The sequence below is a fragment of the Triplophysa rosa genome, linkage group LG20, assembly GCF_024868665.1.
Source record: "Triplophysa rosa linkage group LG20, Trosa_1v2, whole genome shotgun sequence".
NCBI classification, from domain to species: Eukaryota; Metazoa; Chordata; class Actinopteri; order Cypriniformes; family Nemacheilidae; genus Triplophysa; species Triplophysa rosa.
The window spans coordinates 19,313,149-19,330,648 of NC_079909.1; the positions used below are offsets into that span (position 1 = coordinate 19,313,149).

A 17,500-nucleotide genomic window follows, 5' to 3' on the forward strand; every position below is an offset into this window, starting at 1 on the left:
AGACCGACACAGCAACCAACCAAAGCTAACAATCTGACAAATTCAGTTCGGTGGTGACAAAATAATTCACTTCACCTTTGGATGACAACACAAGCATCAAACGTGGGCAATGCAGGGTCACATTGTGATTGTCATTGGCCCCTGGGGAGCAGAGGCCTATCCATGCAAAATTTGTCCCAGTTGTAATGAAAGCCTCTTGAATAAATTGGTGCTTTCATAATATTCAAAGTTTCCAACTTGTAATTACAAGCCGGACAAACACAAGGCTCAAACTTGTAATTATAGTAATTCCAAAGAGATGTGAATGCAGCGGTAGCTTAGCAGTTTGATTTGCTCAGTAATGGAGACTTCATTTCCCAGTTTTTCTTTGTTACAGTGAGAACTCATCAAACAGGTTACTGTACCTTTAAAACTCATCACGGGTTTGATATTCACACTCTCATCGATCGTCTGTATTTGTTCTTCATATCCTCAGATGAACTTTTAGTTTGATCTGAGCATTATTTCACGAGGCTGATGAAGACGTTGAGTTGTGTTGTGTTTGTATGTGGTGCGTATTCAGATATTTAAAGCCTTGAGAATGCGCGTTTGATGTTTCTCGTCCCAGTTTCAGTTCTGCTGAACTGAGTGTCTGTAGACTAGAAACAAGCAACACGTCCTCTGCTCAAGCTGGCTCACTGCTGGTTTATTTCTTGCCATCGACACGACTCTCTGTGCGGCTGATGATGTCTCTGTTTGTCCGCGTGCCTTTTCGTGTGGGACTACATCTGTTTTGCGATGTCCACAGTTGTTGTCTGTCACGCTGATGCTTTTTTTTTGTTTAGGGGGTCTTTGATAGCTCAAGAGATTTCAATGAGTTCTCTGTTGTGTTTCTCCAAATACTGCTTAGGATAGGATAAAGACAAAACAAATGAGACATTTGTTAAAATACATGAAGAGTATGGAGGTGTAAAATAAATGTAGATTGTAGATGTAAATCATCTGGATTTGGGTGAATTGGATGTGAAATGTTTGAGTTCATATTGAAATCTTTGGACTTTTGATTGCAGACTTGGCAAATCTGATCTCACTTAAATGTGACGTTGTGGACGTCTGTGAGATTTCTGACTCTTTTCTCAGGAGAAACATTTGAGGTTCAGGAGACTTCAGCAAAGGTTTCCGCTTCCCCTCCTTTTAATCTTATTAATATCTCGGGTATTTCTCCTATAGACATCAAACAGATCTCATCTGTCGTTTTTCTTTCTTATGGGCCGCAAAGCACAGAACAAATTAGAACGTTCTTATTAAACATTTTTGCTTCTCACTCTGAATGCAGTGGAGACCGGGGCTAGTTGTCACACTTTACTCCATTTGTTATTTTTCAGGTGGTTTATTTACATCCTGGAATTTTACCAAAAAGCCATTAATCGTTTCCACCATTCAAATGTACAGTACAAATTTTTGTCCCTGTGTGACAACTAGCCCCGGTGTCATTTATGTATAGTAAGCATGATTGAGGGTAGAAAGTGGAACAGTATATTAAATGTGATGATAAAATGTTAACTGGGCGTTGTACAGCAGCTGTGTGTGTGTTTGTATTCAGCTCAGAGTCTTGTAGAGATTCTCCGCTGCTGGTGTATTTTCTCTGTCTTCAGCTGACTAATCAAGCTTTCTGTGCCGCACCATCATTTGGGTGTAAATCAATGGAAAAACTGTGTGCGTGCGTGGATGCAGTCTGAGGGATATTAGCATAAACCAGTTCACATTTACTTTCTCATAAATCACATACAAGCTCAGCGGACACATACATGCACACGCACACATGAAAGGAGCGATTCTCATTTAAATATGCTCAGATCTGACGTGTCCATGCGCAATTCCCACTGGAATGCAATATTTTGATTGTACAAAATTAGACTACAGGAGACTAAAGGAATAGTTTTCCTTCTTAAAGGAATAGTTCTAAATAAATGAATTGGGTAAACTATTCCTGTATTTCTTTTGTGTCTTAACTAAATCTCTTCAGTGGTTCAGTGGTTCTCAAACTTTTTCGTTGTAAGGCCCCCTTTGTGTAGAGTGCATCGCTTTGCGGCACCCCAAATAAAGACTTATAATCTTAAATTTAACATTTTTATTTAAACAAAACCATATTCGGTTATACAATGCTGAAACATTAATTCTTTTGTCTGGTGGTCTTATTTTTCTGATGTTTGATTGCCTACAATCTATGATCAATTTCTATATTTCATAAAATGCCACAAAATCTGTGGCCCCCTGGATCCATCTCGGGGCCCCCCCAGGGGCCACGGCCCCCAGTTTGAGAACTACTGATCTAAATAATGTCTGATCTCTGCACTGGCTGTGATTCAAACCTAGACGTATTCACATGGTTAATTTTAACATTTAAACATTAGGTTTGCCTATAATAGAAATGCTGTCTAGGTAGGCAGCTCACTAGGTTTTGAAACACGGCCAATGTGTTGATAGGTGATTATGTGGGGTGGCGTACATTATGTGGTTCTCTCGCAACAACATAATCAAACGTCACTGCCCATGTGCGCTTTTGTGGCCCAAACTTAACTTCCGGTACACATCGACAAATAATAGAGTTCCTGTAGATTATTTCTGATAACAAGCAAAAGAAATAACAAGAAAATGACATTTGCTAGCAAGTAAAAAAAGGATGTCTAGCCAATATTGTTTTGGGTTACCAAAAGAACCATAACTTGGCTAAATTGTAAAGCGACAGTTACACGACCGATTCAATAAGTAGTTTTTTTAACAAAATTAATATACAATAAAATTCAACAAATTGTTTATTTAATAAATTATTATACAATAATTGAACTGAATTGAACAAAATATAAATATTTATTTTATTTGCCACTAGCCAGACCGATCCACAAACACAGACCGGAAGTTAAAGAGTACATATTTTGTGGCTTTTAAGGCAACAGGTTTACATACATACATGGTGTAAAAACACTTTCGTTTTCTAATAATAGGCCGTTATTATTACCTTACTTCTTGACTGACTGATTCGTTCGGCCATTCATTTGTCTAAGCCCCTCCTTACTGTCAGCCTACTCTGATCTGATTGGTCAGATGGTCTAGTCTGCTGTGATTGGTCTACCGCGTGGCATGTCTGGTGTGAATCGCTCTCTGGAGGTCATGCCAGAGTATCTCAGTCGGGTCGTGGTCAGGACTCTGATGGGTCAAGAGTCAAGATGATGTATTTCTTTTCTTGAAAGCCGTTCTGTTGTTGATTTTCTTCTGTTAAGTGTCTCTTTGTGATTACCCGGCCAGCATCCTTTGAGTTTAGATTGTGTTTATCTGCCAAATGAAAACATTTCTCAAACTCGCTCACAAATGGACTCAGTCTGGTATGTTTCTGCCGTGAAATTGCACTTTGATTATTGAATTCAGCCGAGACCTGCCGCTTCCATATTATATTGATATCTAGGTCATGACATGTGAGTATTGTGATGCTTTAAAGGGACAGTTTAAGCTAAGATGAAAACATAAGTTATTCACTTTTAATGGCTTGTCCACACCGATGTTTAACGCCTCGTGACTAAACAAAGGGTGCCAATGTGAGTGTGCACATCGACACGCGCAAAACGGCAAGCGTTTTAAACGCCTCGGGCTCGTTTTTTTGGTTTAAGCGCATGCGATTATCGTCCCGGTGTGTACAAGCTGTTATGTTATTGAAAACACAAAAGAGGATATTTTAAGAAATGTTACAGTGGTTTTTCTATTGATTTCTGTAAAATTATTTTTTTCCCACCACCCCACAAACCTGTGCTTCAGTATCGCTTATATACATCTAAAAACATAATCACAAAATGGCATAGCAATATTCAAACAGCTGGTTGACAAACTAGGTGATTGTTTTTCGGACCCTTTTAAATATTTACCGTGGTTAAATGAACAATTATGAATTACTGTGTGCAAACCGAATGCCACAAGACGACTTGGAGTTAATAATTATAAGAAAAATGACCGCCCGTGACACGTCTGCTGGTTATATGAGGAATTTGCTCATTAGCTTTCTTCATAACGGTAAAACCGTGCCCGTGCAAGCGAGAACATTTACTCACAGACGTAATTTTTGGAACGGTCATTAAGTCTGATAAGTGTCACTTTTTGTTATTAGTTTTGTTTCAATGTGTTTGTGCTGAAAACAGTTTTGAATAATTGAAGCTTGTATGTGTGCTGTGGAAATGCTATGAATGATGAATGATCTTACAAAGAAATACAGCTGTAATAGCATGGTACAGCGAGTGATACATTCAGATTGTAATATTGTACATAGTGCTCCTTAGGAAAAGCATGGTTTTATTACAGTAAAAGTGTAGTGACCAGCATTTTTGGTGGATTAATTGCAATTTGCATTACCATAGTTTTACTACATGGGTACCATGGTTAAACTGTGGTTTTGGGGTAACTGGTTTTACATGACAGTGTTTATACTCGTGGCTGTTCTTCTGAGTGAGTGAACTTCAGGTGAAGGGGAATCGACTGGTGTGTGAGGATGCTCAATAATGACACACTTACTGTCATTATGTCATTGGATATGTTACATGAGCACGGTGGATGTGATGTGGCCTTGACAGGCATCAGTTATCACACCATCCCCATGTGACAGCCAGCTCATCCTAACCTGAGACAGGTGTGTGTGTCTGTCACTCTTATTACTACACAGAGCTGTCTGTCTGGGGTAAGAGGAAGGTAAAGCTACTGCATCTCTCTGGGTAAAGCTGTAGCTCCACCCAAGTCTCACCGGTCTATACGCTTTCTTTCTTTCTTTCTTTCTTTCTTTCTTTCTTTCTTTCTTTCTTTCTTTCTTTCTTTCTTTCTTTCTTTCTTTCTTTCTTTCTTTCTTTCTTTCTTTCTTTCTTTCTTTCTTTCTTTCTTTCTTTCTTTCTTTCTCTCTCTCTCGCTCTCTCTTCTCTCTCTCTCTCTCTCTCTCTCTCTCTCTCTCTCTCTCTCTCTCTCTCTCTCTCTCTCTCTCTCTCTCTCTCTCTCTCTCTCTCTCTTTCTTTCTCTCTCTCTCTCTTTCTTTCTTTCTTTCTTTCTTTCTTTGACTCAAAGCCCCCCCATTGTATTCAACAATATTCAAAGGCCCCACCGTCCCACTCACAAAACTCACAATTTCTACCCAATAAAATATTTTATAGCTTGATTTTACCTGAAAAAATGGTTATTCATGATAAAAATGAACAAATAATAAGAAATATCTTGTTTTTGATTTTTTTCGTTTCATTTTAAATCAGTCATCTTGAGGTCCCCTTTGGAAGTAAGCAGGGACCCCCTTGTGGGTCACGTCCCCCTGTTGATAACCACAGGCTTAAAGGGATGGATCCCTCAAAAATGTTGTTGCGAAACTGTGTCTTTGTTCTGCTGAACACAAAAGAAGATATTTTTAAGGATGTGGGAAACTAAACAGTTCTGGGACACCATTAACTATCATAGTAGTTTTTTCCCTACTATGGAAGTCTATAGCGCCTTAGATCTGTTTGGTCACGAACATTCTTACAAATATCTTTATCTGTGTTCACCAAACACAGGTTTGGAATTTGAGAGTGAGCATTTTCAGTCTTGGGTGGACTGTCCCTTTAAGTCTTGTCGCAGACTAAGTTAAATGTTGGATGTGTCTTAATCGAAAACAACGTACACTGTCATATCTTAAAATATATCTGTGCGATTGTTTTGTCTCAAGATGCACACAGTACTGTTTTTTTGTATGTTTTTAAAAACGACTTAAATATCCTCATTTAACAAAGGCTTAGTCGGGCCTAATCCCTGTCTGGGAAACTGCCCCTATATCTGGCACGATTTCGAAAAATACCATTCAAAAGTCACCTACAGTACTCATTGTTTAATGTTACCTCTCACTCCACTGCTCGTTGGATTTTTAAGATCCTGAGATACATAAATTCGGTTAACTGCTGTTTGACCTTCAGTCCTCAGCAGTGGGCAGTTAACTTTCGCAGCGAAGGGCAGAAGCCCTCTCAGGACAACCGCGTCACATCGTGTCAGGTCAGATGTTATAGTTTTGAATGGTTCGATTTGTCATTCAGTAGTATTAAATCCGTCACGCCGTCTCCACATGTCAGTTGCAAATATTGCATCACTGCACACAGACACTCAGGCTAATATACTAAACATCAAACCTCTCGTATGGTTATAATCCATTCATGAAGTCAAATGGTCTGACCAGACATCAGATGCGCCTTTTGATCCTATTAGTGAATCCTGTTTATCTGCAGCCGCGTGTCACATCTCTGTCAGAGAATATGAAGTAATTGTGTTAGCTGTTTGGATGTGGATGCTACTGGTGCCGTTCTCATTTCCGCTTCTTGGACAGATGTGCTGTAGGCATAATGCTACTGGAATTATTGTAGAAAGTTGTATTAGTACTATACATTGCTTTTGCGTGAATGCATTTTACATTTTCTAAATAAAAAGGTATACATATAAACAAAGTAAAGGGTGTTCACTGCAAGAAATGTCATTTCTAGCTTAGTCATTTTTGTCATGCTTTCAAAAAAATGATCTAAAAATTCTTCAATCAAGATGTATTTACTTGAGAAGCAAAATGACCTAAAATATTAGCTCTTGTCTCCTGAAAGGAAATATTAATATTAAGTAAGCTTAATATGGGCTAAGAAAAATAAACTTGTACTTAATAAAGAGATACAACTTCATTCAAGTTTATTTTTCCTACCCCATTGGCAGATGGTTTTTTTTCAGAGAACAAGACTTAATTTCTTAGTTTATTTTGCTTCTGCAAAAAAAATTGTTTAAAGGGATAGTTCATCCAAAAATGAAAATTCTGTCATCATTTACTCACCCTCAGGTTGTTTCAAATCTGTATGAATATCTTTGTTCCGATGAACACAAAGAAAGATATTTGTAAGAATGTTAGCAATTTTCAGTTCTGGGACATCATCCACTACCATAGTAGGGAAAAGAAATATGTTGTTGTTCTGTTGAACACATAATGAGATATTTTGAAGAATTTAGGAAAACAGTTCTCGGGCACCTTTGACTAGCATTTAATTCTTCCTACTATGGTAGTCAATGATGTCCCGGAGCTGAAAATGACTAACATTCTTCCAGATATCTTTCTTTGTGTTCATCGGAACAAAGTAATTTATACAGGTATGAAATTACATGAGCGTGAGTAAATGATGACAGAATTTTCATTTTTTTGGATGAACTATCCCTTTAAATTAGGGCTGTCAAACGATTAATCGCATTCAGAACAAAAATTATTTGAATTATATATAAATATGTATTAATTTTTATTTTATAATATTCTTAAATATAAGCATGTATGTGTATGTTTTTATGAATACTAAATTAATATGCACAGAACACACACTTATATTATGTAAACACACACTTTTTTCTGAATGCAATTAATCGCGATTAATCATTTGACAGCCCTAGTTTTATTTTTAAGAATTTTAGAAATTTATACTGCAAAACAAAACATGACACATTGACATTGACATTTTTCATTACGTGAAATTAATAATCAATCTTCTCACCTAATTGCATAGTCAGTAATTGGTTGCTGTTCTCTTTCAGGTCCAGGAGTGGTTGTGTCTGAACTGTCAAATGCAGAGGGCCCTGGGGATGGACATGGACACGCCACGCTCCAAAAGCCAGCAGCAGATTCACTCTCCATCCCAGCCCAGCAAACCTCACCCGGCAGCTCAGCCCCAACCTCAAACACAACCCCATCCTCCCGCAGAACCTAAGAAGCCTGTCCCTCAAGCTGTCCCTCAAAGCAAACCCCCTGCCCCAGGCGCTATCCCTCTTCCAGGCATGGCCAAAGCTCCATCCCAGCCTGACCTCTCCCGCTCGGGCCCCGGAGCCCAGCCTCAGGCCCCACGGCAGGACCACACTCGCAGTGCCGGAAGCTCTCCGTCTCGCCAGCCGCCACCCCCGGAACAACCCTTCGGGAAACTCTTCGGTTTCGGTGCTTCGCTCTTGAACCAGGCCAGCAACTTGATGTCCGTGGATCCTGTGCAAAGTACACCGCCCGGCCAGCAACCTCCGTCGCCCAAACCCCCTCAGAAACAAGGACCTCCTGGGCCCGGTCCGGCAGTGGCGGCTAAACCGGCGGCCCAGCCCGGTCCACCACGGCAAGAAGCTGCACCCAAGCCCAAAGTGTTGTGTCCGCTGTGTAAAACCGAGCTAAACGTCGGCGAGCCAGCCAAGCCTCCAAACTACAACCTCTGCACCGAGTGCCACACCCAAGTCTGCAACATGTGCGGGTTTAACCCCACGCCTCACCTGACCGAGGTAAGAAAGATCTCTTTCATCAAATTTGTCTGAAACTGGTCGACAGCTTCAGACCTTAAGCGACCCTCATTTAGTGACATTGTTCTTTGATAAGTTTCCATCTGTGGAGTAAACAACTTTCACGTTAATGCAAGTCTTGCCACGCTGGCTGCCGGCGTCCAGTCAATCAGAATGAACCTCGGGCAAAAGAAGTCAATCAAACGGAGATCTAAAGACGAGTGCTGAATTTTTAAAGGGTATCGGGAACATTGTCGATTTGTCTGGGAATTGCATATGTCTGTTTTGTAGCAATGCAATCTCACGGTTTATAAGGTTCAATCTTGTTCCCAGCGGCTATTTTTGGTTTTATCTGCTTTGCTAGTGTTTCTTTTTTGAGGCTAATCGAACGACAGATCTTTGGCCCAGGGCTTGTTAGAAAATGATATGGATCATTATACAGTTCTGAGCGGTCAATCATTGATCACGTTACGTGATATTGCACATATGACTTTACAATATGGTGTCGTGATGCTTAAAGTGGTGATTTATTTGCACTGTATTATAACTTTGTATGTTGATTGTATTACAGTTAAGATCTAGATATAACCTAGACCGAGTGGCACCTTTATATAACCTATATGCTGTTGTTGTCTTTGAGTTTTTAAGGTATGCGGCTCTTTCCCCACATTGATATTCATAGTGAACTGTTTCTCTGTGTTCTCCGTCTGTGTGAAAGTGTTAGGTCATAGCAGAACACTTTTTCCCTGGTAATATTTTAGTACCACTTTATAAATATATTTGAAATGGAAACCATTTTCTGACATTTAAGCTTATAAAGAAATGTTAAGAAGAGTCGACTTCAGACAAATGTTTCTGTTTGAGTTTTCATACAGGCCTTCTGGATTTAATGGGAATCAATAGATTATCAAGAATGACATTTTGCATTTGTGCTCCAGGGGAAGTTCGGGTCACAAAATGCAATATTCATATCTTAAATGATTATATTAACGTACATACAGCCTCGGAAAATATGAATAGACCATTTCAAAATTATTTTTAGTTTTTCTGAATTTACTATTTATAAGTATGTGTTTAGGTAAAATTATCATTATTGTTTCATTCTGGGAACTACTAACAATATTTCTCCCAAATTTCAATGAAAAATATTGTTTCTGTTTGCATTAATCTGCAGAAAATGAAAACTGGAGAAACCAGTTGTTTTTTCAGACCTCAAATACTGCTAAGAAAACAATTTAATATTCACGTTTAAGCAATAAAACAGTAATAATTGTACATGTATTTAGAAAAAGTAAAAAAAAATTTTTTGTATGTGATAACTTGGATTTTTATCAGTTTTCATGTGTCTCGTCATGCTGTCGGTCTTTCACATTGCTGTTAGATGACTTTGCCACTCCTAAAGTTTGCTTGTTTCGTTTTCTAGAAAAAGTATTAATAAGGAATAAATAAGTTATCCTAAACGTACGTTTGTTCTTGAGCTGTAACCTTCGGTCATGCGAAGTACAGAGGACCCAGACGCAGACAGCGGGTAAGGGGTTAACAAGACATTTAATAAAATATAAATACAAAGCAAAGACCCACGTGGGGGTAACATAACAAAACGGGGGAATCTACAACAGGACAGGACTAAGACTAATTACACCTAACAAGACTAGGATTAACATAAACAACAAATGACTACATTAGACTAGACTGACACGGAACAGGCACTCACCATACATATGACACACACAATGAACCAGCACAGGACAGAGAACAAAGGGGCATTAAATAAGGGATCAAATCAAGAGGGGACAGGTGTAGGGCATGAAACCAATAACAAGCAATAATGAGGAGACGAAAGGGCGGGAACAGAGACGCGACACCGGAAAGTGGAAGGCCAACAGGGCCAAAACGCCTCTCTCCACATAAAACAAGGGATCCTGCCGTGATTCTGCCACAAGATCAAGACAGACATGACAAGATGAGGCAGAATCACGACACCTTCATTCAGTTGTACCGATATCATAAAATTGTAATTTCCTCTGATTCGGATTGTCGTACGGATCATTCATTACCATTATGGCACAGCTCTGAAAATTGAAAGCAGACATTTGGGATGCATTTTCCAAGTCACAGTCGCTGTACGTCACAGCGAGACCTTTATCTGTCAAACCCGGTTCACCAGCCTTTCGTCTGAATATTTCCGAAAACTCTTTCACATTTGTATCACCTGTCCTAGTGTCTTTGAAGTCGTCTATGAGTCACAAGCTAAAAGCCATCAAATGGCTCGCTGCCCCTGCGGTCAGCAGACCCACGAGCCTACAGACGGTTTCATTTCCTTCCGATAAATGAACGACCCTCATGCAAATTACTCTCATTGATCGCTGTTAAGCTACTTAATTCAGAAGTCAGCTGAGTTGACCCCATCCTGTTAGCAGTGCTGGGAAGTTCACTTGAGATGGGAGGAACATTTCGGAGAGTTTTTTACCAGCGCGGTGAAAGGATGTGTATGCAAATCAAGCCTGATTGAATGATGACGGTAATAACAAGCCTTCGGGGGAGCGTTGCGTTGTTTTATGAGTTCACTCAGTCTTTACACAGACACAGATGTCAGTGCTTAAACGACCGGCGGAGAATATCAGCTGTCGTGTGTGACAGCACCCAAAAATCAACATTCTTTCATCATTTACTCATCCTCATGTCATTTCAAACCTGTATGACTTTCTTTCTTCTGCAGAACACAAAAGAAGATATTTTGAAGAATGGTGGTAACCAAACAACACTAGCCCTCACTGACTTCCATATGGGCACATAAACCACTGAGACATTTCTCAAAATATCTTCTTTTGTCTTCCACAGAAGAAAGAAAATCATGCAGGTTTTGATTGACATGATAAATAAGGACAGAATGAACACTTTAACATTTTAAGGCTTCATTTTAAGGGCAGTCGTGGCCTAATGGTTAGAGAGTCGGACTCGTGACCAGAAGGTTGCAGGTTTGATTCCCAGGGCCGGCGGGTAACGACTGAGGTGCCCTTGAGCAAGATACATTACCCCTACTTGCTCCCCGGGCGCCGCAGTGATAGCTGCCCACTGCTCCGGTGTACGTGTGTTCACAACTTGCTGTGCGTGTGTTCACTACTCTCTGGATGGGTTAAAAGTCACATTTTGGGTATGGGTCATATCTGACTAATAGTTCACTTTCATGTGCTTGATTCTGATGTGCCGTTTGTTTTGATCAGATGAGGCAGCTTTTCATGTATCTTGTTTGGACAATGCAATCCCAGAATGCAAGGAGAGCGATGTTAATTATATTCAGGACTGAAAAATATGTTTTCACCCAGTAATTATGTATGTGATGTTTTTTTATGCTTGGTAGATGCTAAACATGCACGGTTAAGCCTCTAGAGGCGTCTTGCGAAACCTTCATATTTGCAGCAACCAACCAAAATGAAGTCTGAAAATATCAAAACAACACGTTTTCAGACACTGTCGGAAAACTATTTTATTCAAAATCCATTCGAGAGCAAAACGGCTGCATTGGGAAGAGGTGGGGCTGTAGTTTGAAATCCCAGTCCTAGATATTCATAATGCATAATTTATTTTCACTCGCTAGACCTAAGTGCTCTATATTCATTTGGTTGAGATGCTGTTTAAGATGTGTGACTGCATGCATGCATGCGTGTTTTGTCGTGGTGCGATAGCAGGAATTCCTTGTTTACAATCTGGAAACGCACTATATGGGAACAAGTCCTTCTTTCACTACAGTATTTTCTCAGAAATAAAAACTTGATTTGTGTCATTGTTTCTCTCTGAATATGTCAGGATGAGATTGTTTTTCCCATTGCATTGATGCCTTTTCTCAATGTTGTGTATTTCATCTGGAGTTGTGTGTACGAGAGAAATTGTTTCTTACTGGCAGTTGGTTGTGATAGTCTGGTGTGATTCAGAATCTCGCCTTCAATTATTACACAAACTTCTTGACATCTCTGCAGATTCTGGACTCTATCCGTGTTATCTGTTCCTTTAAAAATGTAAAATGCCAGATGTAATTAGTTTGCACGTCTCGTAGCCACGTGCCGGTTTAAAAATGCTAAAGTGCGAGTGAGATTTGAAGTTTTTTGACATTTCCCCATTCACGTAAATAATGAAATGATGAATTTGAAGTCATTTTAACCTTTGAAGGTCTGCAGGAATCTTTTCGGTTGATGCTTTTAAATCAGTCCTCGGATACCGTCCATGCCCGCGGCGTGAGATCTCACAAGTATTTGGAGAAGCCTGCTCCGAGATGTATGAGCCAATCTGAGCTGTGAAGTGGGGGATTTTAGCCGCTCATAAATTGATGTGACACTAATCTGAACTGCAGTATGTAGATACACGTGCAGTCGTGTAACCGAAGATTTACAGACACGTTATGGCACATCGGTGACGTGCAGTGCATTCACCGGATACACTTTGATGGTGTGCATACAGTAGTGGCCAAAAGTGATGTCCGGGGGCATATTTGTGCAATTTTAGTTTTGAATTTTTCTTTGTTGTCAGAATTTATCCATGATTTCTTCATGCACTATTCAGGTTTGGATATAGACTACAGGTATTAAAGTACCTAAATGTAGAGAAGAAGTGTGATGGTACGTCCTGTTTTAAGATTCACAGTGATGGTAAACATTAGTCCTGGAAGCTCTCGTCAGGTCTAATGGTTGTGATTCATTCATTTGACTCGTGATGGGAAGGGGGTGGACAATGAATCTCATGTCTTCTGAAGAGGAAGTTAACATTATTTCCCACTGAATCTATTTGTTTTTGTGCGATTCACAACGTACAAATTAATACGAATTAGCTGCATCGCAAAGTCATTTCGAATTCCTGTAAGATCAGTTTGGTTGTTCAGAATTCATTTGAAGGGCGAATCTCACGTATATCTGTCTGGTGTATACAGTATTTAACCCCCAAAATCATAAAGAATAACACAATATGATTATTGAGAACGCATGAATAAATTACAGACTATGTTTGTACAATTGGGATTTGTTGCATTGTGATTTTTTTTACAAAAATACATTTTTACAGTAAAAGAAAGTTCTGTAAAAGTGTTATTTTTAATAAAAACAAAATAACGGCATTGCAACCCAAACTAAATATTACATTTAAAAAGGTATATCATATTTTTAACACTACACATGATTAGGATTACATTAGATACATACAATTATTATGTTACAAAATAAAAACGTATTATTACTGTAAAATAAAGTGGTTTTTTGTAGACAATTAATTTCACAACTATAATTTCATATTTTCCAGTTGGGGAGTAAAATATAACATATTTCCCAATAAAACAGAGTCATGCTTGCGTAAATATGCGTAATGCTTTACCAACTGCATGATGACAGTATTCATAGTCATACTTTATATCTGATTACAGCCGTGCATACTAAAGACCCCCGTCCTCTGTCTGTACGCATGTGTGCCTGTCAAAGTGAGTGAACTGCTGAGTAAAATAAAAGGTATGGCCTATCAATAATTTAGAAAGGGAGAGCACATTATAAATAGTGCATGATATGAGAAGCGGAGAGAAAGTTTGAGTCCATGTGTAAAGGGTGTGTGTCTGCCTGCATTCAGAGGATATGATGTTTCGCCTATGTCAGGACTTCTTATTTAAAGCACATGGTTATTGTCATCGGAATAGATGCTGTTTTTAACATCGTCACATTAGTATATACACATTTGGAGCAATGAGAATCAAGGTGACATTGAGTGCAGAAGACTGGAAGTGTCTAAAGAACAAATACATTTTATATCACAAACATATTTTTCTGTTTCGCTCGGGAAAATCCAGCATAAGGAGGCAGCCGTACAGGAAAATAGATGTGAATGTCTTCGCAGTGGCGAGATCAGCGTGCTGAAATGAGTTTGCTGTAGATTGGCGTTGAGGATTTATTCCAACGATAAACAACTAAAGATGACCTTGGTCCTGTGGTTTGGGCCTGTTACATTAGAAACATATAGTCCTTGTTTTCAGCTCTGAGCCATGCACAGAAAGATATATTTCAGATATTAATTTCAGTATGCAATCTTGACACCTTTGGAAAAGTCCTACACATAAAATACACCGTAAAAAAGAACGTACGTTTTTTTTCTGTACATTAAATCTTCCGTGGTCTTGATCGCTTAGAAAGAGATTAGCTGGTGTGTGAAGCTTTCCACTGATGCAGCTCTCGTGGGAAGTGCCGCGCTTGACTGACAGCTCATGTGCAGATCATATAAATGAGTCTCTCTCAATTTAATCCTAATCCACAGACCCTGAACCTGCTCCAATGAGTGGAGAATCCCTGTCATTTAAACCTTGAGACGTTATGACATCACCAACTATTCCTGTCACAGCCTCTCTCTTATAATCATAGTTGCTTTCGCACCAATTCACACCTAGTGTATATGAGGCGTCGCCGTCTAGAATTGCCAATCCCGTGATGTTCCTGGATATTTTGAGCATAGCATTTTAAGCGAAGATGTCTGCTTCTCTCATTTTGCAGCATCATTGCCAGAACACAAAATGGCAGGTTGTAATCTTAAATTCTCCTTTTAGCTCCAGTATACCGAGATGAACGCTATCTAGACACTCAGAGCTGATAACAAACCAAGCTTTAATTATACTAGAAATGGTTCATTTACCAAGCAACCTTTAATGGTTGTTTAGAAGCCTGTTGGAAACTCTTTTAAACATTAAAGTGGCAATTTTACGGAAAACACGATTTCAGATGTGCTATGTACAGTGTGGGAAATAAGTATTTGATCCCCTGCTGATTTTGTAAGTTTGCCTACTTACAAACAAATGAAGGGTCTATAATTTTTATGGTGGGTTTATTTTAACTGATAGACACAGAATATTAAAAAAAATCAGGGGAAAAAATGTTATATAAAGGTTATAAATTGATTTGCATTTCAGTCAGTGAAATAAGTATTTGATCCCCAAGCAAAACATAACTTTGTACTTTGTGGAGAAACCCTTGTTGGCAAGCACAGAGGTCAGACATTTCTGATAGTTGGTCACCAGGTTTGCACATGTGTCCGGATACATTTAGTCCACTCCTCTGTCAATCTTTAAGGTTTCTTGGCTGTCGCTCAGCAAATTGGAGTTTTAGCCTCCTTCACAGAGGTTCTATAGGACTAGGGTCTAGAGACTGGCTAGGACATTTAATGTGCTTCTCCTTAAGCCACTATTTGGTTGTCTTGGCAATATGTTTTGCGTCTTTGTCATGTTAAAGGCTCATCCATGACCCATCTTCAGTGACCTAGTTAAGGGGAGGAGGTTCTCGTCCAAGATTTTACGGTACATGGGCCCGTCCCTCAGCCCCTCAATGCGGTGAAGTCATCCTGTATACCTGTAGCAGAGAAAAAGCCCTAAAGCAGAATGTTTCCAACACTGTGCTTCTCTGTAGACATGATGTTCTTGGGCTCATAGTCAGCATTTCTCTCCCTCCAAACACAGGAGTCCATTTTGGTCTCACAGCAGTGCCAGCACTTTCGCCAAAGCCTTTTCTGAATCATTTTTATGTTCATTGTCAAACTTAAGACGAGCCAGGCGGGCCTTCTTGGGCAGGAGGACCTTGCGGGTGCTTCAGGATTTCAGTCTACTGTGGCATAGCGTGTTACCAATGTGTTACCAATGTTTTGCTTGCTAACTGTGTTCCCAACTGTCTTGAAATCATTAACAGGCTTCTTCCGTGTAGTTCTGGGCTGATCTTTAACATTTCTCATGATCATCTTTACCCCATTGGGGAAATATTGCAGGGAGCTCCAGAACAAGGGCATTTGATAGTTATTTTGTATATCTTCTATTTCCAAATAATCACACCAACAGTTGTCTCCTTCTCACCAAGCTTCTGTCTGTAGCCTATTCAAGGTTTGTGCAGGTCTCCAATCTTGTCGCTGACATCCTTTAAAACCTATTTGGTCTGGACCATGGTGTTGGAGAGGTTGAACTGGAAGATACAGATTCTGTTGGCAGGCATCTTTTATATACATAACAAGCTGATTTAGGAGTACTTTCTTAAAGTGACAGGACTAATCTGTGGTCCATATAGGCACATAACCAATCTGTGGAGCCAGAATTCTTGCTAGTTGGTAGGGGATCAAATACTTATTTCACTGACTGAAATGCAAATCAATTTATAACCTTTATATAACATTTTTTTCCCCTGATTTTTTTTAATATTCTGTGTCTATCAGTTAAAATAAACCCACCATAAAAATTATAGACCCTTCATTTGTTTGTAAGTAGGCAAACTTACAAAATCAGCAGGGGATCAAATACTTATTTCCCTCACTGTACAGTCCTTACACTGTCACAGTGTTGCTAGGTGGTTGCTAAGACCACCCAGAACACGTTAGCAACACCCTGCTAACTTTGAGCAACATTGTGGCAGAAGGCAAGCGTGATTTATATTTTCTTCAGGGGATGAGAAGATCTTGTTTAAAGGTTTTTCAGATTTTTACAGCAGTGTAAATCCATCAGACAGGCAGATGTGTTTAACACAATTTTGAAATCTATTGAATCTCACACTGCAATAAAACAAACCAGGCTGGATGTTTGAAATGATAATGCAATATTATTGTTTTATCTTTATATCATATTACAAAGGATTCTTAAAGTGTGCTTGTTCAATTTTTAATATAGTCCTTTTAATACACAAATGCCACTATGAAGATATTATTCTTTTTTTAATAATGCTTTTCTCCCAAATCTCAAAGCTTCTTTCTTCACCGTCTAAATAATGTTCGATTTTGACACATTATTTAAATGTGTACGCTCATTGTTTAAATTAGTTAAAGGGATAATTCAACTAAAAATGAAAATTTTGTGATTTACTCATGTCAATTCACACCTGTATAAGTTTCTTTCTTCTGCAGAACACAAAGATAGATATTTTGAAAAATGTGGTAACAAAAACCGTATTGCACCCCATAGACTTCTCATTGTATGACACAAAACCACTGAGACATTTCTCAAAATATCTTCTTTTGTCACGTGTATTTATACTTTAGTATGCAAATCAGAATTAGACGGTGATGCCACGTTTTCCCGGCAGAGCTGAAACCCCGCCCCTTTATCCCTCTGTGTTAATGAAAATGAAGAGGTGCAGCAGGCAATCGTTAATCTTCAGGCGGTCCACACCAAAGTTACTCCACACAGAAGAAAATTACAGTCCCACCTCCTCTGCAG

At 39.2% G+C, this 17,500-nt stretch overlaps 1 protein-coding gene across 2 annotated transcripts in view; it reads left to right on the plus strand.

Moving 5' to 3' along the window:
* The window catches only part of bsnb (bassoon (presynaptic cytomatrix protein) b), a 97,425-nt gene that overhangs the window by 22,517 nt on the left and 57,408 nt on the right, over positions 1-17,500 (plus strand). For both annotated transcript variants that reach the window (XM_057361649.1, XM_057361650.1), the window contains exon 3: positions 7,579-8,298. In XM_057361649.1, the coding sequence (XP_057217632.1) occupies positions 7,579-8,298 (720 nt within the window). The remainder of the gene's footprint in view (positions 1-7,578; positions 8,299-17,500) is intronic.